The 22,966-nt window shown below is 43.7% G+C and overlaps 1 protein-coding gene across 1 annotated transcript in view; it reads right to left on the bottom strand.

Annotated features, from left to right (window-relative positions):
• Nucleotides 1–394: 394 nt before the first annotated feature.
• Nucleotides 395–22,966, bottom strand: part of DGAT1 (diacylglycerol O-acyltransferase 1) — a 365,492-nt gene continuing 342,920 nt past the window's right edge. Inside the window, exons 16-17 of the mRNA XM_030220830.1 lie at nucleotides 5,810–5,872; nucleotides 395–1,681 (exon numbers count right to left, since the gene is read on the bottom strand). Of these exons, the coding sequence (XP_030076690.1) occupies nucleotides 1,535–1,681; nucleotides 5,810–5,872 (210 nt within the window). The 3' untranslated portion in view covers nucleotides 395–1,534. The remainder of the gene's footprint in view (nucleotides 1,682–5,809; nucleotides 5,873–22,966) is intronic.

Here is a 22,966-nt window from a genome sequence, read left to right as displayed (position 1 = left end):
CATCTAGTCCTTTGTTTAGACCCTAGTGATTCCTCTGTGAGAATCCATCAGAGAGTTTAGGCTCTACATTAGACCTCCTTTGCATAATTCATGGCTAAAACCCCAAAATTCATAAACTGGTCTTGAACTCCTCTTATGGCAGTAATATTTCAAGCAGGAACTTGGATGCATGTGTGCTGCTCCCTAGATTTTCTTGGTATCCATTTATACATCTTCAGTGTTTGCAGATGAAGTATATCCTTAAAGGTAGCATGGTTTGAACTGCTCAGCCATCCCCCATTGTGATCACTTTTGTTATGTTTGTGTTATGATTGTTGGATAGAGCAGGCTATAATTTTTAATAAACAAACAAACATCCTCTCTAGAACATAGAAATCAGACACATAAGCAAATGTGTAGGAAAATGTCTTTAATCACACACAGCATTTTGCTGAAAACAGAGTCAGGAAAGTTTAAAATGTGGCTGTGTCAGCTGGATGGATGGAGAGAGAATGTCTTGCTAACATGTACAAGAATCACAAACCCCCTCACCTCATACAGTACAAAATGAAAACGCCCATCGCAGGACACAATGATTGATTAGACACAATACAGTTAGTGATCTTTTTTGGCACAGCTAGTGATGAATGCATTTTCTGTAAGGTACAGATTCCCTCCCCATAGCTCTACCACAGGGGAGGAAACAGAGCTGCAGACCACAGCTCTTCAAATCAATCTGGTGGTGGAACAGGTCAGCACAACACACCAAACTAAGTCTTTTGGCACTTGAAGAGTAGGCACTGCACTAGATAATATGAACAATGTTTCAAGGCTCTGGGATATGTCAATATCATACTGACTTATCTCAGTCACTTGGCTTTAGCTTAGGCGACTCTTTCATTTGTCTAGGCTAGCATAAATCGAGGTCCGTATTTAAAAGATTTACGCATGAAAAGTTACCTTTTACAAACACAAAGCTTGCCCTTAAATATTTACCCCCTTGTCTGGGTAACACACACTTTTAGTGCAGCTAAAATTACCAGGACAAGAAAGGAGTGGGGCTGGAGACACTGTGAGAGCAACAAACTGATCAACACAGAGTAAAATGATTCTGATATCCCAGTAACTGTATCCAACTCATTTTCTGCTCACTGCTGTGCTGAACATAACAGGTCTATAAAGAGGCAGGCTCTCAACAGGTGCCAAGAAGCCTGCAGAGGTAAGCTGCAGCATACAATCTAAAGCTCTTCTGAGGTGACTCATAGGACTAATGCAGTACTCAATAGTTTTTGGCTGCTGAGACTGTAGTTGACAGCACCACATTAGACCACCTAAGTGCAATGAAGCTCCATACTGTCTTCCCTTTGCTCCCTGAGTTTCCCACATGTACTTCATATACAAGGCCATTTGCACTGATTCAACATTCAAGTCAGAAAAATATTCATTCCATCTGGCTATATACAGAGATAGAAAGAACAGGGTACACAATCACACATCAGCTCTCTCTTTGTCGTATGCTGATCTTAGGAGATGTCCATCTCTCCATCATTACAGGTTACTGTAACTTCTCATAATTAAGGACATAATAGTCATGCACATACATCAGGACTGCAATGGGCTGCCCAATAATCAGCGATATCCACACTGCAGCATTCCCATAATTTCCTCTTAAAAATTTTGCCACGAACCAAGCCAATGGGATCTGAAAGAGATGAATTATCAGATGAGTTGTCAGTGATGAACTTTCTATGAACTTTGGTAGTTTCTTGATCTTTCAATACTGGAATCATTTTGAAATTTCACAATATAGCAATTCTTAGCAGATAAGAACCTCTTTGCCCATTTACTCCTATAGAAAGTGTCACTGCAGATCTAGATTGTAAGCCTTCCAGGGACAGGAAAATACCTCCTGTATCTCAATGTAGCTCATCTGGTTTCCTCTTGAAAGGAACCTTTTAGTTCAGTGGCAAGATTATAGGACATTTTGAAGGTTACGGAACGGTTATTCAGTAAGTATCATAAGTAGATCATGAGTGTTAATCACTTAATTTGTGATTACATTCAATGGAGTTGGTAAACACTCTGTCTGTGAGCCATCTACAGCTAATGGTTGGGATGGTATAGAAAGACCTTATTATTATTAAATGTACCTGAACATGACCCATCTTGAGCTAAATCCAAATAAATACTGAAGTGTCACTTTCTTCTTCTCTAATTTGCTGGTTTATTTTCAAGGGGAGAAACTATACACATACTTTCACTATGAAACATGCTGCTGGTACAAAGTTCCCAATAACATTTTCCTGGAAAATAATGCAGACAGAACTGAACATTTATTCTTTTCATGGACTTTCCCTTCTCTGACCATAAACACCCCCAGCAATGGCTCCTCAACATGTCACTAACGGCACAGGTGTGCTTTTAGCCACATTAAGGAAGAACAGTTGTCAGATGGTTAGTTTAAATTTCATCACATAAAATGCTCTGAAATTTGCTCTTAATGGCTGCAAGGTTGATGCTTGTGCTTGTTTCACTGATGACTTGTTTGTAAGATTTTACATTGAATCTTGTGTACTATATTTATGATTTTAAAGGGGTAGCTGTGTAGGTGTGGTGCAACAAAATTGACAGAGGTGGCACCTTATGGATTAAAAAGCAAAACCCCACTATATAAAATGCTTCAGAAACCCATCTTACTCAGTGAATGCACAGAATGGCCAGAATGAAAAGCCTCAGAATCAAATCTGACACATCAGGTGCTCACTTAATATTGGGGTCCAGAAGCTTTTAAAGTGAGCACCCTGATGTGCCAGATTTAATTCTGAAGCTTTGCCTTCCGGATGTTCTATGCATTAAGATAGGTTTCTAAAGAATTTTATGTACTGGAGCTTTGCTTTTTGGTTATTGTTTTAATAAGCTCCACTTCTCAACAGTATTGGATTACCTCATGGATTAACTAGTTTATTGAGGCCTGATATTTGGAGAACCAGAATCCACTTCATCAGACACGTGAAGTGAAGTTCTGGACATGGGGTATGAATAAAAAAGATCTGTGGGGGAAGGAGAGGGATATAAAATAGTGGAAAATAAAGGGAAAGGCAGTGGAAAGGGAGAGAAGGCCTGAATAATTCAATTAACTGACAGTTGTGGTGGATAAGAAAGAGCAAACCCAGGATGACCTATTTTAAAATAATTTCTGTTCTTGATGTCATGTTTGTATACATGTACTATTTTTTTTTTTTACATAAGACAAGTAATCTTAATTTATATATAAAATATAACAATTAAAAATTATATTTGGTTTTATATATAAATTTTAATTTATTGTGGAATTTATATGTCTTGTAGTGTTGCCCCTGATGCAGCCTTTGGGCGAAATGTGGCCATGTCAGATCATTCTTTAAGAAAGTATTGTTATTTGATCTTCATCTGCAATCCATTCTGTTTTTTGGGTTACTCCATCTGCGGATCTGTACTGCATCTTTCTTGGCTTGTGCAGTGGTATCCAGAAAATGAACCTGCTGTGTGAACTGTTCTAGGTTCAGACTGATGGGATGATGAGGTGGAATCTGTTAAATTCCGGATGGAATTTAAGGGTTACAAGTCTATGGGTCTAGATGATGTCATTGATGTTTTGTAGGCAAAGTAGAGGCTTCTGGGTGTAGGAGTTGAGAAAGTGTTGTTCTAGGTCAGCCATGAAAATTATGACATACTGTGGAGCCATGAAGGTATCCATGGTAGTGCCATTGATTTACAGGTACAAGTCCTCTTCAAATCTGATAGAGTTGTGTGTGAGAACAATGTGATGGAATATCATGGCCAGGTCAGTTGTAGCAGCATCTGGGATGATGTTCTTGATGTCTTGAGTTCATCATCCTGGGGTCTGAAGGTAGGAACTTGTAAAATGTGTTGAGTTGTTTCTTTGCTTCTCATGTGTAGTTCAATCTAGTCAACTAATGTTGGATGTTCCATCCTATCATGTTGTAAAATCAATGAGTTTAGGAACTCAATCTTTTATACTGCAGGTCCCTCTTATTGGAATAAATTGCCTTCAAGATGAGAAAGAGTTTAGAAAAGAACTGAAAACTCTTCTTTTTCTGCAAGCATTTTGGAGGGGGGGTAGATGGTTGATAATTTTCTCCTTTTTTGGGTTTATCAGTATTATATGACGTACATTTTGTAAGAATGGTTTTTCATCTTGCTAAGAGTTATTTATACACGTATGATTTGTGATCCGCCAAGAACTTTGGATTGCACAAAATAAAAGGTTTTAAATAAATAAATAAATTGACCATGGCTCCTCTTTTATTAGCTTCTCTGAAAATATCATAAAGATTTTTTCTAAGGCTGTGGATGGCTTCCTGTCTATGCAACTGAGGCAAATGATGCTGTTTGTTAATTATCTCAGATTGGGTATGGTGTCAAAAGAATTCTATATAAAAATCAAGTGCAGTATGATCATCTGGAGGTGTCCATTCAGAATTTGTTTTTGGGGGCTCTGCCCCATGAGACCCCCTCCTAAAAAAACCAAAACAAATATCAGGTGGTTGTAGAAAATGTTTGCTTAGCCACTGAATCAGAGCAGGATGCACCCTGGTGAATTACTGTTCTCTCTTTTTCCACCTGACCAGGCTCTTGAAGTAAGGCTGAGGTTTTTCTCTCTGGTTTTTGTTCTCCATTTTATTTTTAACTAGAGGTGGTTTGTTCGTTATTTGAAAGTTTTGTGCAAGGAGTGCTGCACTACACAAATTTGTTTCTCACAGACCAACAGCACAAGTGATAGAAACATCAGTACTGGGTTCCAAGCAGTGCACAAACTCTTACTAGACTTTTTCTAGAAAGAGCTCACATTTGAGCAATTCAGCATGAGCCAGGGTGATAGACAGCAGCAAGTTCATAAGCACCTCAAAGAGTAGGTAACTGGTTTATGTCCGAGCTGCCAGAGTGTTAAGCTGTACTGAGACAAGATAAGCTTTCCAGAGTGGAGTGGAGTGTGTTCTCTGTATCTCTAGCTGGTGGTGTCAGAGATTATAATTATTTTTGTGAATTTTATAGCTTATGGGTTTATTGCTGAAGTAATGCTGTGCATACCTGGGAAATTAAATTGTTAGGAGGTGATATCCATGACGCAGTGGCAAGCGGCTTGAAAGCTGTTCATAGCCAAAGGTCCCAGATATCCAATGTGCAGCTCCTGGCACTGAATATCCAGGTATGTGCACTGAACCGGAAGTTAACTTGTCACAAGCCGCTATTCAGACTGGTGCTTGCTTAACTTGACACAAAGTTTTGATAGTGTTTTGCTGTCCTATGTGCTTACTTAGCCACTTACAGACCAAATATTGCTGCTAACCAGCTAAGTTGTGGTTCTACCCAAACTCTGCCCCTGGACCACCCTAACCTACCCAGTTAGGGAATGGCAGTGGTACTACCCAGTTCAGTGGCGCTAATATCGGCAGCCGGTCAACTCAATGCCTCTCTCCCCTAGTTGAACCCCTTTGAATTTCAAGCCCTTAAACCCTCAACTATATTCTTAAGTCTTTATGGTTTTGTACTGTGTAGGCCTGCAGGTGATGTATGTCTATTATTACACACTGTAGATTAAATTGTAAAAACTTAGTTTTAATGTTTAGCAATCATATCCCAGCATCCAAAATCTGAGCAGAGTTACAGAACCTTCCCCTTCCTACTTCACTCTGCAGACGTGTTGTACAGTCTCAGAAGCGGTTTATTGGACTCTCAGGACACCAACACTAATCCCACGTAGAGGGATGTGGCACAGACCTCAGAACTCTTTAGTCTCTCTCCACCTGGACATACTCTGTTCCTTTACCTGAGACATCATTCCCATGAACGCCCAGAGCCGGAACATCTTCAGCGGAACACTCACCAAATACTGCAAAGAAAAATATGTTAGCTCTTAAAACAGGCTCAGAGAAATGTAATGTAATATGGCTCTTATATCCCGTTAATTCCCACTGACTAGAGGTTCAGAGGGGGTTACAAAAGACAATGTATTCAGAGGAATAAAAGAATCAGGTTAAAGAGGCTTCAATCAGAATGTAATATAGCTACAGAAATTGAAACAAATTTATGTAATCTGGAAGATGTAATAGGGTAATTTGACAAACTAAAGAGTAGCAAATCACCTGTTCCAGATAGTATATACCCCAGAGTACTGATAGAACTAAAAAAAAATATATATATATATTTAGATCTATTAGTAATTTGTAATCTAAACTTTAAAATCAAGTGTGGTACCTGAAAATTGGAGACTGGCCAATGTGATGCCAATTTTTAAAAAAGATTCCCGAGGTGACCCAGGCAACATGGTAGTAACTACTATCAAGAAAACAAAATATTGCATATGTCACACTGAATGATTTTTGAGCTTTTAAAAAAAGTAATATTATACAAAGGGAAGCTGAGTTAACGTGTTTTTAATTAATTTATTTATTTAAAGAACAAATACACGTTATCTCCTATGTGAAAAAGTAACTATCCCTTTAATCAACCAACTGACCAAATTAAACTGATAATTAGATTCAGCTGATTGAACACAGACTTGATTGCTGCCAGCCCTGTTGAATCTAAACCTCATTATATTGAACCATACCATGACAAGTGTTTTTGCACCTAGCTGTCTGACTTAGATCTTACGCAACATGTTCATTAACCTACACACGTAGCCGGTCACATTCTAGATCTCATACTCTTGACCTCTACCCTTTCTGCTGCCTTGAATAATCTCTTTACTACCCTCATCAGGTCCTCCAAGAGAAGAAGTAGGGGAGGCAAGATTCCTCCAGGTTCGGCCTCCAAGGGAGACCCAGAAACAGCTCCCCCCTCCCACCAGTGGCGATACAGAGAGAAGGGAGGATTCCGGCAGTAGGCTGGCTCAGTCTCTGCTCCTGTGCTGGGTTATTGAGTTAATTCTGCTCTGCCAGCCACAGGTCCTTCTTCTGGCCATGTCTCGCCTCCTGTAAAGTAACTTCCTGTTTTGGCATAGGTGGGATGCAGCAGGAAGAAGAACCCATTGTGGCAAAGCAGAATTAGCTTGATAACCAAGCACAGGAGCAGGAGACCGAGCCAGCCTTCTGTCTGTCACAGGAAGACTCCCTTCACACCGGGGGAAGCAGCAGGGGGCATGGCACAGGACAGGAGCAAAAATGGTGCCGTAGTGGGCAGCCCTTAAGATTGTTTGCCCCAGGCCCAGCTTTGTCTCTCAGCGGCCATATCATGGACTGGCCACTTCATCATAACATCTACTTTTTCCTATATCAGCTCCCACTCTGCCAAAGACAACTATCTTCGTCCACAATTTCTCAATCATTGATGCAACCTCTCTACCACTACTCTTGTCCTCTTTCCCATCTGAATTTACCTCTCTTCCAACTGAAGACTAAGCCTCCCTTTGGGATTCTATTCTTTTTGCTGTCCCTGATACCACAATTCCTTCGTGCCCTATTTGCATATCTTCCAAATGGTCTACAGTAGACCATATCATTTGAGCTTGTGCTTGCTTAAACAATGGGTGTGATGTACAGAAAAAAAACATTAGCACAGATCCAAATCCCTCAGCTTACTGGGTCATAGCAATGAAATGTTTAATTTTTATCACATTCAGGTAGGATTAGCCAAGAATGTTACTACACCAAGACAATAAATACTGCTCTGAACAAAAAAAAAAAAAAGCCCTTTTCAATTTTGAATGATTTAACTAAGTCCTTTCACTCAGCTGGACTATCCTCAGTCCCATCTGCCTCTGATTTAATAAACTAGTTTTCAAACAAAATCTCCTTGAGAAGTTCCTTATCTCTATGACCACGATTTTTTCTCAAGTTTAGAACTCATCCTTTTCCCATGTGGTCAACTTTTAACCAACCTTCCTTACATTCTTTTGACAAAAATAATCTCCTCTATGAGATTGACATTCTCCCCTTTTGACCCACTCCCCCATCATCATGGCTCACTTTATGATTTGAAAATAACAGCCTGGCTTCTGGTACTGTTCCAGTTGTGAGGAAAAAAAGCTGTAATTCACCCCACTCTTTAAAAACAAACAAAAATAGTCCTGAACATACATAAATTTCGTAGCTCTCAGACAGCGGGGGGGGGGGGGGGGGGGGGGGGGGGGGGGGGGGGGGTGAAGGGTAAAACAATAGGATGATATTCACTGGAAAGAAGAGGGAAGGAGAGGTGGGGGGGAGGAGGGTGAAAAGAAGAATAATGTTAGATTATGATAATGAACACAGATGACAATTGCTTTTGTAGATTCATGTGTGAAAACTTTATTTCTATATTGGTTTCTCAATAAAAATGTTGAAACATAAAAACAAACAAAACAATAAAAAATCTCTTGATCCTTCAGTTGTAGCTCATTATCGTCCGATCTCCAGCCTTCCCTTTATTTCAAAATTGTCTAAAAACATTGTTTTTCAACGATAAGCATTTCAAATTTGACAATATTCTTCATCCCTGCCAATCCAGATTTAGGATTGATCACAGTACAGAGACTATTTACACCTCCTTAATAAACAAGATTCACAACACTTTTGACAAGATTCTATTAGCAGTTCCACTTGATCTCTTGGCCACATTTGATATCATCGATCATTCCTTATTACTATCTAGGCTAAAAGATATTGGATTGGATTAACTAATTCTTTTCTTTGTTGGTTCACCTCTTTCTTTGTAACGGCTCTTTTCTGTAATATTTAATGGTTCAGCATCTTCTTTCCTCCCCTTTTCCACTGGAATTCCTCAAGATTTTATCCTTGCCCCATTGTTCAATATTTTTCTAAGCCCATTTGCATTAGTGCCTACTATTATACAGAAAACATTCTATCTGTCTGAAAAACCTGACCTTTCCCTGCTCAACGGCTGTCTTTCTTTAATCTGACTGGATGTCATCTAACTATTGGACCCATACCCAGACAAACTACAGCCTGCTGGCTTACAGGCAGGCCCCTTCAGACCCTCACTCTCCCCTACTATTGGTAGCTTCTTAGTATTGCAGGTTCATGAATTTAAATATTTATTTATTGCATTTGATATACCACCAAAGGCCTGCACATAGGCAACTAAGCAGTTTACAAACAGAAGGGAAAGGAAACAGTAACAATCAATACAACCCCCCCCCCCCCCCCCCAAACCCAGACTAATGAAAAATTAAACAGCATTTGAGAAGCTGGGTATTGTACTGGATTACAAACTTTCTTTTGAAAAGCAAATCTCAGCCTTAACTACATCCTGTTTCTATACCTTAGAACAATTTTAGAATTATCAGATCTTACCTTGACCCTCCTTTTCAGATCTGTTCTCAAAGTTGAACTATTGCAACAGTTTACTCAGCTATGAAGCACATACAGACTATCAAGAACACTACTAAGCGGTTCCTTTCACATGCCCATTGCTCAAATCATGTTACTCCTCTTAATGCACCATCACTGTCAGTAGTATTCCAGATTTAGTATAAAAGTTTAGTCCTTTTTTTTTTAAAGGAACTATATTCTTCAGTTTCACTGTATCTAGCTCCGCTTATCACACTGCATGTTCTTTCACATCCCCTACATAATATCCATGATTTTCATCTTTCCAGGACTTGACTTGAGTCCACACATCCTTCTCACATATTGCCCCTGCTCTTTGGACCCTCTCCCTTTGTCTACATGTTCTGAGCGTCCGGGTTAAAATTCAAGACTGCATTTAAAACATTTTTTTTAACCTGAGCCTTTGATGAGTAGGGCACCAATGGCTGGTCTTAGCCTTTGGGGTTCAGCGTGCTATGACTGCTTTACTCTCTTGTGTCTACTCTTACTTCTCTGTCCACAGTATGGAGTTCCCTTTCTTTTTTTTTTGTTTTTAATGATTTTATTATTGTAAACTGCCTTTGTGACATGCAGTGACGTAGCCAGACTTGACATTTTGGGTGGGCCCAGAGTTAATATGGGTGGGCACTATGTATATAAGTATGAATAGTGTTTCTTGGGATACTACAAAATAAGGCCTTAGAATGCACTTGACGATGGATTTCTAAGTAGTCTGCCTAACAGCTGCATCAGCGTAAACCACATATATAACAGAAAAACCAATATTTTTAAATATAATTACATTTTCCCATATCTTAAAATTGACCAGACATAAGTCTACTACAGTGGCAAACCTCTCAACACACGACAGGATCTTGCAATATAAAAACACAGGAAAGATGTATTCAAATTCTGGTAGCACCTCAATAATAGCAATACAAAATCCCTTAACTGCCAGGTACTTTGTGAAGTAACACTAAATCCTGCAAAGAAACTTCTTAGAGCCTATGTTGCAAATCTCAACACCAATTCTGAACACAAATACCAATAACAGTACTTTTATAAATGCAGCAGTGCATATACATAACAGCAATACACTTCCCATTGGACAAGTCAGACTCATACAACCCGACACAAACTACATGCCAGCAGAATCTCTCACCTTGGTCACATGCAGAGCACATACCAACTCTCATCAATTACAGAATAGAGGACCAAACATTAGCAATTGTCCTGTAGACTGGCATCAGTCCATCCCTGCCCTTTAGCCTGGCATCGGCTTTTCCCTTCCCTACGCCACCATCCATCTCCATAGCCCAGCATCAGCCCTTCCTTTCTCTACCTTACCCTCTTCCCCATTTTTCCATGTAGCACTGTATCAGCCCTTCCCAATCATTCATCCCATAGATAAGCCCTACCCCTCCACCCTGCCCTTTAGCCTAGCATCAGCCTTGTCCTACCCCCTACCCATCCTCCCACAGTCTGGGATCTCTTCCCCCAACCATGAAGGACACCAGCATTAAATATAAGACTTTTTTTTTAATGTCCTGGGCACTGCAGAGCCCACCTCCACCCAGAAACCTGCCTATATTAAATTTAAAACATTTTTTTTAATTTGTAACCCGGGCACTGCAGAGAATAACCCCCAAAACTCATCAACATGAAAAATATACAACCTTTTTTAGATTGTAATCTGAGCTTTATAACAAATTTATTGTTGGTAGGCTTCTGGGTGGGGGTGGGCTCTTCACTGCCTAGTGAAAAAAGGTATATTAAAATTATTAAATATGCCTTTTTTTTTACCTAGGCAGTGAAGAGCACACCCCCACCATTACACTGTACACGATAAGTACATAAGTATTGCCATACTGGGAAAGACCAAAGGTCCATCGAGCCCAGCATCCTGTTTCCAACAGTGTATTTCCCTGTATCGTTGCCCCCTTTGCTGTTTGGTATTATTATAAATTGCACCCCTGATGCACTGTATGTCGAAATATATCAGGCTGCTAGGGATGTACAAAAGTCTCCTATGAATACACTAGATGCCTTCAATGCCTTTTGCTTTTATCTTTTATTGACATTTTAAAATAAAAATAATAGTTGTTTATGCCACAATCCTGCAAATTTTGGTGCTAGTCCTACATTTTTATTCTCATTTTTTGCTGTACTGTTTGCCTCTATTTTGTGCTATGAGTAAGAATACAGCAACATATTTTTAATTCCACTTCTAATAGCTACCCAAAAGTCTAAATAGTACATAAGTAATGCCATACTGGGAAAAGACCAAGGGTCCATCGAGCCCAGCATCCTGTCCACGACAGCGGCCAATCCAGGCCAAGGGCACCTGGCAAGCTTCCCAAACGTACAAACATTCTATACATGTTATTCCTGGAATTGTGGATTTTTCCCAAGTCCATTTAGTAGCGGTTTATGGACTTGATCTTTAGGAAACCGTCCAACCCCTTTTTAAACTCTGCTAAGCTAACCGCCTTCACCACTTTCTCCGGCAACGAATTCCAGAGTTTAATTATACGTTGGGTGAAGAAAAATCTTCTCTGATTTGTTTTAAATTTACTACACTGTAGTTTCATCGCATGCCCCCTAGTCCTAGTATTTTTGAAAAGCGTGAACAGACGCTTCACATCCACCTGTTCCACTCCACTCATTATTTTATATACCTCTATCATGTCTCCCCTCAGCCGTCTCTTCTCCAAGCTGAATAGCCCTAGCCTCCTTAATCTTTCTTCATAGGGAAGTCGTCCCATCCCCGCTATCATTTTAGTCGCCCTTCGCTGCACCTTTTCCAATTCTACTATATCTTTCTTGAGATGCGGCGACCAGAATTGAACACAATACTCAAGGTGCGGTCGCACCATGGAGCGATACAACAGCATTATAACATCCTCACACCTGTTTTCCATACCTTTCCTAATAATACCCAACATTCTATTCGCTTTCCTAGCCGCAGCAGCACACTGCGCAGAAGGTTTCAGTGTATTATCGACGATGACACCCAGATCCCTTTCTTGGTCCGTAACTCCTAACGTGGAACCTTGCATGACATAGCTATAATTCGGGTTCTTTTTTCCCACATGCATCACCTTGCACTTGCTCACATTAAACGTCATCTGCCATTTAGCCGCCCAGTCTCCCAGTCTCGTAAGGTCCTTCTGTAATTTTTCACAATCCTGTCATTCCAGTAGAACAGTGTTTATGGATTAGGAGAAATTGCTCCAGAGAAACATTTCCTGATCAGAAATAAACTAGATTTATTAAACAAGGTTTTCAAAAGGCATTATCAAACCTAAGGAGAGCTATGTCACGTCCCCTACCTCGATGCAAGTGGCGTCCTCGAGTGGAGCAGGGTTTCATGCCGCCTTAGCCAGCACAGCGCGCCCTACCGGCTTCCTCGGGCGGCACAGCCATTTTGTTTTTTTCTGCACTCCCACGCCGTGGTTCGCTTCGCATCAGCTAGGCGCCCGATTCGACCCCAGATGCTCCATTCTGACTCCCTGTCCTGCTGGGGATTGAGCGTCCCCGCGGCCTGTCTCCTTGGCTCCTCCTCCTCCTTTCTCCTTGCTTGGCTAATCGGTTGCTTCCTTCCCTCTTGTTTTCTCCTCCTCTCCTATTGGCCAGATGTTCAAATTAAAAAATATATATTTATTTTACCTGACCTGGGGCTTCGGTGATGGTGGTAGATAGTGGAGCAGACTCAGAGCGCAATCGTTGTGCTCTGCTCCATGTGCGCTGTTGTGGGGCCATGGGAGAGTGCTGCTGAGGCAGGGCAGACTGGCAGAGTGGAGGAACCACAACCGCGACGATAGCCGGCACATTTTCCCTTCCCATGCAGCACTGCGGTGCCGTCGCGCATGAGGAGGAGAAGCAGAGCTCAGGGAGTGAGCGACGGCATAGCGGCGCCAGCGTCTACAATGGCTGCAGCCTGCACTAAAAACAAAATTAGGCAGAGGAGGACCGGACAGCTGCCAGCTGCCTGGGTGGGCCTGAGCCGAGATTGGGCGGGCCTGGGCCCACCCAGGCCCACCCGTAGCTACGCCCCTGGTGACATGTCTAAAAACGTAATATATCAAAACTAATATGCAAACATACAATGAGAGTGAAGTAGTCACCACTAAGTTTCTACAAGAATGCTATGCCATGATCAAAGGAGATTTCAGAAGAGAATCTTCCCAGGAGTGGCCAGCCTGCCAAAATTACTCCAAGGGCACAGTGCCAACTTATCTGCGAAGTCACAAAACTTCCTAGAACATCCAAAGAGTTGCAGGCCTCTCTAGTCTCAGCTATGGCCAGTGTTCATGATTTCACATAATGAGAAAGACTGGGCAAAAATGGGATTTGTGGGAGAGTAGCACGGCAGAAAACACTGCTATCCAACAGTAACATCAATGATCATCTTTCACATAAGCAAATATACCCTTGAATGATCCCCAAGCCTTTTGGGATAATACAGCATTCTACAGTAAGAACATTATACAAACATGATGGTGGCAGTGTGACGGTGTAGGGATGATTTGCTGCTTCAAGACCTGGAAAACGTGTCATTATTGAAGGAACCATGAATTATGCATTTGTCAGTGAGCTGAAGCTGAAACATAACTGGGTTATGTAATAAGACAATGATCCAAAACACAAAATTAAGCCTAAATCTGAGTGGTTGAAGAGAAACAAAAAATGTTTTGGACTGGCCTAGTCAAAGTCCTGACTTGAACCCAAAAGAGATGCTGTAGCAGGACCTGAAATAAGCAGTTCATGCATGAAAATCTACAAATGTGTCTGAATTAAAGCAATTCCTGCAAAGAAGAATGGGCTAAGATTCCTCAACAGTGATGTAAAAGACTGATATCAAATCAAAGAAGTGTTTGTTTGCAATTACTGCTGCTGAAGGTGTTGTAACCAGTTAAGTTCAGGAGCAGGGCTGGTCTTAGGAGCAACAGGGACAGCTTCAAAGGACCTTGCGCTCCTAGGGGCCCCGTGTCCTTGGCATCTTAGCCATCACTACCTTCCCTGCTTGCTATCATACCACTATTGCCTCTCCCCACCCCCTCAAGTTGCTCCCCGAGCTGTAGCACGTTTCCTTCCCTCTGTCCTCTTTGACATCTCTGGTGGCTACAGAATTAACTATACAGCAGAGAAAATAAGGAGACTAGATCCAAGATGGCGGCAAGCTGCTAGGTCGCGTTGACTCAAGCTCCTAACATGCCGAAACGGAGAGGAAGAATAGCGGGTAGGGCTTCCCCGTTACCACCCTCCTTACCTGGTCCGTTGGATCGCTACTTGAGACCGCAAGGAGCCCATATTGGAAGCGGGTTGCAACCAGGTGTAAGCGCCGGCGAAACGGAGACTTTGGCGCTCTCTGGACTTGAAGTTACTCTTAGCCCCGCTGAACGCACTCCTCCTCCCCAGCCGATTGGCGCCAGTTCCTTCTTCCTGGATTCGACAGGGTCTACTCCCATTGAGGTTAGGGGCCCAGAAGAAAAACGCCGAATCGAAGCCTCTTTTGCTACCGAGGAGGGATTGGAGATCAGTTTGCCCGTGGAATCGCTGCAAACTGAGGGGAGAGAAGCTGAGGGGCGAAGTGAGGACGCTGATCTGCCTGTGAGGTTTGAATTACCAGTAGAATTTATGACTAAACCTAAAGATGTTACACTTGAGGCTTTGTGGGACTTGGTTTCCAATCTGGGTCAAGTTTTTCTTAAGCAGATAAATGACCTTCAACCTAAAGTGAAATCTTTGGAAAGTAACTTAGGTGTACAAGATCAACAGATTAAAGACTTAAATGGTAAAATAGTTAACCTGGATCAGAGACTTCTGAAGATTGAAACCCTACAACCTATTATGGTGAAAGACTTGACTAGTCTTAGAGACAAAATGGAAATTTTTGAAAATTACACTAAAAATCATAATCTTAGATTTACTAATTTTCCTCGACTTCAGAATGTAACTCCAATAGATATGTTGAAACGCTATATGCGTGAAAATTTATTAATTCCGGAACAGAATCTGCCTCCAATGTCTATGGTTTACTATATTCCTGGGAAAGGAACCTCCGTACCTGAAGCCCCGATTGATATTTCCTTGTTACTTGAAACTTCTGATACTGAACTGGCGACTGCGGCTACGTTAGTCGCCACAGTGGTATTATTACCAGATAAGAATTTGCTCTTTCGTTTGTTTTTCCGTAATAAAGATAAACCCTTTTTGGGTTTAAAAGTTTTACTTTTTCCTGATGTCTCTAAGGAGACTCGCCGACGAAGGAAACAATTCTTACTTCTTAGGCCTGAGGTGTTGCACTTGGGGGGTACTTTCTTTTTAAGGTACCCCTGCAAGTGCATAATAAGGTTTAAAGAAAGAAAATATGTATTTACACAGCCGTCGCATGTGTCTTCGCTCATAACCTCAGTGAAAATGGAAAAGCGTTAATTATATTTGTGCTCCTCTTAGCAGCTTTTGTATAATCTTTATTAATTCCTTATACTTTGTCTCCGTAATTTTCCTGGAATCTTGGATCACATTTATGGACTTGAGTATAAATTTTCCTAAGTGAAGGTTTATTTTCACGTTTCTTTTTTCCTTTTTTTATTATCATTATTTTACAATATTGTAAATTACTGTATACTATACCTGAACAAGAAATGTCTTGTAATATAATGGAAAAAGTTAATAAATATAAATTAAAAAAAAAAAAAGAATTAACTATACAGCAAAGCCACACGCAACTGCGGCTCTCTGCAAGCTACATCTGCTTCCTCTGGACGAAGCCTCGCCGCCTCCCGAAGAGGAAGTAATATCGGAGGAGGCAGGGCCGGTCCAGAGGAAGCAGCTGCACTGTGCAGAGCGTCATGGTTCTACATGGCTTTGCTGTATAATTAGTACTGCGGCTGCCAGATATGGGGTTAGATAAGGGCTTCAGCCAGTTCCGAAGCAGTGTCTCCTTTAGGACATTGTGCAACGGTACCGTGGAAGACTCTCTAGGTGGTGATGGATAGTCAAGGACCTCGAGCATCTCAGTCCTCGGCTCATCCACAGTAACCACGGGGAAGGGAATGCTCACAGACATATCCCTAACAAAGGAGGCAAAGGAGAGGCTCTCCGGTGGCGAAAGCTTCCTTTCCGGTGAAGGAGTGGGGTCAGAGGGAAGACCACAGGACTCCTTGGAAGAGAAATACCTGGGGTCATCCTCCTCCCCCCACGAGGCCTCTTCCTCGGTGTCGGACATGAGCTCCCTGACTTCAGTTCGAAACCGGGCCCGTCTCGACGCAGAGGAACCAAGTCCTCGATGATGACGTTGAGAGGTGGACTCCCGCGCTGGCGGGGATCAAGCTCCCTCCATCGATGTCGACAGAGAATCCACCTGAGCGGTACCGGTGTCGGTGACTACATCACAGGGCCAGAGCCAGCCGGCGCTTCCAACAACGGTGCCGAGGGCGCAAGCATCCCCGGCACCAGGAGACACTGGCACAGCAGCCCTTCCAGGATACCTTGAAGAATGGCCCGGAGGTGCTCGTCCAGAGTCTCTGTCGGGAAAGGCTGAGGGGCTGGTGCAAGAGTCAGAGATAGAATCTGCACGGGGCCAGGAGGCGGTACCGGACTGCCCAATGCATCGACACCTCCTGGATGGAGGGGGAGCGGTCCTCCCGGTGTCGACGCTTCTCAGGGGCCGAATCCCTCGATGCCCCGGAGCTCCCAGTACCGTGAGGAGGGGGCGACCGATGACGATGCTTCTTAGTTGTTTCTTTCGATGCACGTCATCGGCGCTCCACGGTACCGACGAGGAGGACGTGGAATCCACATGCCTCCTCGGGGTCGGGTTTGAAAAAGGGTCAGTGCCGATGGGCCTGCACAGCAGGAACTGTCGAGGCAGGTGGAGGCCCACTCAACTGCTCACTGCTCCCAGCGAGAGGTGGTCGTCGGGTCTGTGGTACCTGCTCTCCTGAGGTCGATGCCCTATCCGGTGCCGAAGTAGACGCCACCGGTGCCGATGCTGTTGATGTCGAAGAGCCAGTCCAAGCTCCAAAAAGACAATCCTGCTGAGCTTGTCTCGCCACCTGTGTCCGCTTTTTTAAGCTAAGGCACAATTTGCACACTTTGGGGTTATGCTCAGGCCCAAGGCACTGAAGGCACCAAGCGTGGGTGTCAGAAAGTGAGATTGCCCGGCCGCACCGACCACACTTCTTGAAGCCGCTGGGAAGCCTTGATGTCATCGACCTAAAAATCGCGGCGGCAAGGTCACAATAGTCGATGGTGGCGGCAAAAAGGGGAAGAACACGGACACGCGGCCAAAAGGGCTGCGACGGCGGCGAAAGGAAACTTAAGGCGGCCAAAACTAGTACACTACAGGAGAAACAAGTTTTTTTTTTTTTTTACTTTTGAAAATGAAAAGAAGAGAAAAAGAAAGCACGGACGGCGCCACTAAACAAGAGAAAAAGCGAATGAATCGCCAGACGGTTTCCGAGGGCTGAGAGGAGAGGGATGCAACGCAGTCTCTCTCCACCGTGGAAAACGAAAAAACTGAGCGGAAGCACACGGGCAGGAAGACGGCCATGCATGCGCGGTGGACGTGCCCCGCGCACGGGACCTCCCGCGAGACCTTTTGAGTTTGCTAGTGAAACTCTTCCGGTTGGAGGGAGCTGCCGTGGACGTCACCCAGTCGTGAGAAGCAGCAGCCTGCTTGTCCTCGGAAAATTATATGTACTTTATGTGAATCGAAATTAACACCTCTCCAATGTTGTTGAAATGTTTTAAACACAAAAAAGTTTAAATCACTTATAAATTGTCATAGGTCATTCCAATGTTTCACTAGAGGTGCTAAAAGAATATTTCTACTAATGCAGGGCCATACAGTGATATAGGATCAGCTTTTCCCAAGTCTAGTTGTGAAGTACCCCTTGCCACTCAGGTTTTCAGGATATCTACAATGAATATGCATAAAAGAGATTTGCAAATAATGGTGGCAGTATATGCAAATCAAGTTCTTGCATATTCATTGTGGATATCCTGAAAACCTGACTGGCAAGGGGTACTCCAAGACTGGACTTGGGAAACACTGATACAGATCACATGAGATGTATTACAGTTAGAAGTGTGTTTTAACTTCAAAGTTTTGTCCAGTCTTGGGGTGTATAAATTCAATGAAATTCAAAGAATGTGTGCAAACACTACAGGAACCACACTTGGAATGACCGATCAGCTACTCAAAATATTCGGAAGAACAGATGGTACTAATTGATCTTTCACATTGCGATCCTAAAATTAGATACAAGATTTTTTAATCTTTAAAACATTTATGATGTTCCAATATTTATAAGTTCTTTACATCATCAGCTAAATGTGAATATTGCCCTGTTGGACCTACTCATTTCTTTACTTCCTTTTTGAAGGAATTCACTCAGGAATGTACAGCAAGAATAAGTCAAACATAAGCAAAGCGAGGTTACTAACCTGTAGCAGGTATTCTCCGAGGACAGCAGGCTGATTGTTCTCACGATTGGGTTGCGTCCACGGCAGCCCCAGGATCGGAAGATCTTCCTAGCAACAGAAGTTTGCTAGCTCTCGCGTGTCCCGCGCAAATCGCGCATGCGCGACCGTCTTCCCGCCCGTAGCGCGAACGTGCTCCCCAGTCCAGTGAAAAGCAAAAGATAAGGGAAGACACAACTCCAAAGGGGAGGAGGGCGGGTTTGTGAGAACAATCAGCCTGCTGTCCTCAGAAAATACCTGCTACAGGTTAGTAACCTCGCTTTCTCCGAAGACAAGCAGGCTGCTTGTTCTCACGATTGGGGTATCCCTAGCCCCCAGGCTCACTCAAAACAACAAACATTGGCCAATTGGGCCTCGCAACGGCGAGGACATAACTGAGATTGACCTAAACAACAACAACTAACTGAAAGTGCAGCCTGGAACAGAATAAAAATGGGCCTAGGGGGGTGGAGTTGGATTCTAAACCCCAGATTCTGAAACACCGACTGCCCGAACCGACTGTCACATCGGGTATCCTGCTGGAGGCAGTAATGAGATGTGAATGTGTGGACAGATGACCACATCGCAGCCTTGCAAATCTCTTCAATGGTGGCTGACTTCAAGTGGGCCACTGACGCTGCCATGGCTCGAACACTATGAGCCGTGACATGGCCCTTAAGAGTCAGCCCAGCTTGGGCATAAGTGAAGGAAATGCAATCTGCTAGCCAATTTGAGATGGTGCATTTCCCGACAGACACTCCCCTTCTGTTGGGATCAAAAGAAACAAACATTTGGGCAGACTGTCCGCTCCAGATAGAAGGCCAATGCTCGATTGCAGTCCAATGTGTGCAACTGACGTTCAGCAGGGTGGGTATGAGGACGGGGAAAAAATGTTGGCAAGACAATTGACTGGTTCAGATGGAACTCTGACACCACCTTTGGCAAGAACTTAGGGTGAGTGCGGAGGACTACTCTGTTATGATGAAATTTAGCATAAGGAGCATGAACTACCAAGGCTTGAAGCTCACTGACTCTACGAGCTGAAGTGACTGCCACCAAGAAAATGACCTTCCAAGTCAAGTACTTCAGATGGCACGAATTCAGTGGCTCAAAAGGAGGGTTCATCAGCTGGGTGAGAATGACATTGACACTGTAGGAGGCTTGATAGGGGGCTTTGACAAAAGCAAACCTCTCATGAAGCGAACAACTAAAGGCTGTCCCGAGATAGGCTTACCCTCTACACGATAATGAAAAGCACTAATTGTGCTAAGGTGAACCCTTACAGAGCTGGTCTTGAGACCAGACTCTGACAAATGCAGAAGGTATTCAAGCAGGGTCTGTGTAGGACAAGAACAAGGATCTAGGGCCTTGCTGTCTCACCAGATGGCAAACTTCTTCCATTTGAAAGAATACCACCTCTTCGTGGAATCTTTTCTGGAAGCAAGACTCGGGCGACACCCTCAGAAAGACCCAAGGAGGCGAAGTCTACGCTCTCAACATCCAGGCCGTGAGAGCCAGGGACTGGAGGCTGGGATGCAGAAGCGCCCCCTCGTTCTGAGTGATGAGGGTTGGAAAACACTCCAATCTCCACGGTTCTTCAGAGGACAACTCCAGAAGAAGAGGGAACCAGATCTGAAGCTGCCAGAAGGGAGCCATCAGAATCATGGTTCCACGATCCTGCTTGAGTTTCAGCAAAGTCTTCCCTACCAAGGGTATGGGAGGATACGTGTACAGGAGGCCCTTCCCCCAATGAAGGAGAAAGGCATCCGACACTAGTCTGCCGTGGGCCTGAAGTCTGGAACAAAACTGAGGGACCTTGTGGTTGACCTGAGTGGCAAAAAGATCTACCAAGGGGGTGCCCCACGCTTGAAAGATCTTGCGTACTACTCTCGAGTTGAGAGACCACTCGTGAGGTTGCATTATCCTGCTCAACCTGTCGGCCAGACTGTTGTTTACGCCTGCCAGATACGTGGCTTGGAGAAGCATGCCGTGCTGGCGAGTCCAAAGCCACATCCTGACAGCTTCCTGACACAGGGGGCGAGATCCGGTGCCCCCCTGCTTGTTGATGTAGTACATAGCAACCTGATTGTCTGAATTTGAATAATTTGATGAGACAGCCGATCTCTGAAAGCGTTTAGCGCGTTCCAGACCGCTCGCAACTCTAGGAGATTAATCTGAAAACCTGTTTTCTGGAGGGACCAACTCCCTTGAATGTAAAGCCCATCGACATGAGCTCCCCACCCCAGGAAAGATGCATCCGTCGTCAGCACTTTTTGTGGCTGAGGAATTTGAAAGGGACGTCCCAGGGTCAAATTGGAGCGAATTGTCCACCAATGTAGGGAGGTGAGAAAACTCGTGGACAGTTGGATCACGTCCTCTAGATTCCCCACAGCTTGAAACCACTGGGAAGCTTGGGTCCACTGAGCTGATCACACATGAAGACGGGCCATGGGAGTCACATGAACTGTGGAGGCCATGTGGCCAAGCAATCTCAACATCTGCCGAGCTGTGATCTGCTGAGACGCTCATACCCAGGAAACAAGGGACAGAAGATTGTCTGTCCTCGCCTCGGGAAGGTAGGCATGAGCAGAGCTCCTATAAATTCGAGTCTTTGTACTGGAAGAAGATGGGACTTTGGATAATTTATCACAAACCCTAGTAGTTGCAGGAGTTGAATAGTCATCTGCATGGACTGTAGAGCTCCTGCCTCCGAGGTGTTCTTCACCAGCCAATCGTCGAGATAAGGGAACACATGCACTCCCAGCCTGCGTTGAGACGCCGGCACAACTGTCAGGCATTTTGTGAACACCCTGGGCGCAGAGGTGAGACCAAAGGGTAGCAAACAGTACTGAAAATGCTGTGTTCCCAGACAGAATCGAAGATACTGTCTGTGAGCTGGCAATATCAGGATGTGAGTATAAGCATCCTTTAAGTTCAGAGAGCATAGCCAATCGTTTTTCTGAATCATGGGAAGAAGGGTGCCCAGGGAAAGCATCCTGAACTTTTCTCGGACCAGATATTTGTTCAGGGCCCTTAGGTCTAGGGTGGGACGCATCCCCCCTGTTTTCTTTTCCACAAGAAAGTACCTGGAATAGAATCCCAGCCCTTCCTGCCCCGGTGGCATGGGCTCGACCGCATTGGCGCTGAGAAGGGCGGAGAGTTCCTCTGCAAGTACCTGCCTGTGCTGGAAGCTGAAGGATTGAGCTCCAGGTGGGCAATTTGGAGGTTTGGAGATCAAATTGAGAGAGTATTTTAGCCGGACTATTTGGAGAACCCACCGGTCGGAGGTTACAAGAGGCCACCGTTGGTGAAAAAAACTTTAACCTCCCTCCTACCGGCAGATCGTCTGGCACAGACACTTTTATCTCGGCTATGCTCGCCTGGAGCCAGTCAAAAGCCCGTCCCTTGCTTTTGCTCGAGAGCTGCAGGGGCCTGTTGAGGCGCACGCTGTTGACGTGAACGAGCGCGCTGGGGCTTAGGCTGAGCAGGCTGGCGGGCAGGTGGCAACCTGGAACTGCCGCAGCCCAATGTAGCTGCTGGTGGTAGTTCTGTCTCGAGCGCGTGCCATTTCTGATGCTATGGAAAATAATTCCATATTTTCTCTAGTGCAGTGCTAACCCAGGCCCAGATGCACAAAACTTTAACGACCCAATATCTTCATGATGGTCATGAATTTTAAATTTGAGATTGACATCCCTTGTGAAATTGACAAAACCAATCTGAAGTACCTCTCCACAGCATAAAATATCATTGATGTAACATTTATATAAACAAATTTCCACTTTAAAGGGATGATCTTCTAAAAAGGTATTTTCAAAAGAGGCAACATATAGATTAGCAACTTCTGGTGCCATAGTCATACCCATAGTCATGCCTTTAATTTGTTGATAGTAAGTGTCTTTAAATCTAAAATACATTTTTAGTTATAGCTATTGTAGCAAAAGTTAAAATTAAATGATTAGGGATTCTCTGAGGAGTTCTACCTCAATGTACTTTTAATAATCAAAAGAGCTTCCACTTGAGGAATATTGGTGTAGAGCAAGTCTATGTCATAAGAACATAAGAATAGCCGTACTGGGTCAGACAAATAGTCCATCTAGCCCAGCATCCTGTTTCCAACCATGGCCAATCCAGATCACAAGTACCTGGCGGAAACCCAAAGAGTAAATAAGAAAACAGGGAGAAATATGAAACGGGGAACCCTAACA

The sequence above is a fragment of the Microcaecilia unicolor genome, chromosome 1 (assembly GCF_901765095.1).
Source record: "Microcaecilia unicolor chromosome 1, aMicUni1.1, whole genome shotgun sequence".
Classification (NCBI taxonomy): Eukaryota; Metazoa; Chordata; class Amphibia; order Gymnophiona; family Siphonopidae; genus Microcaecilia; species Microcaecilia unicolor.
The sequence above is the reverse complement of the archived record's forward strand: the minus strand, read 5'-3'. Positions and strand labels throughout refer to the sequence as shown.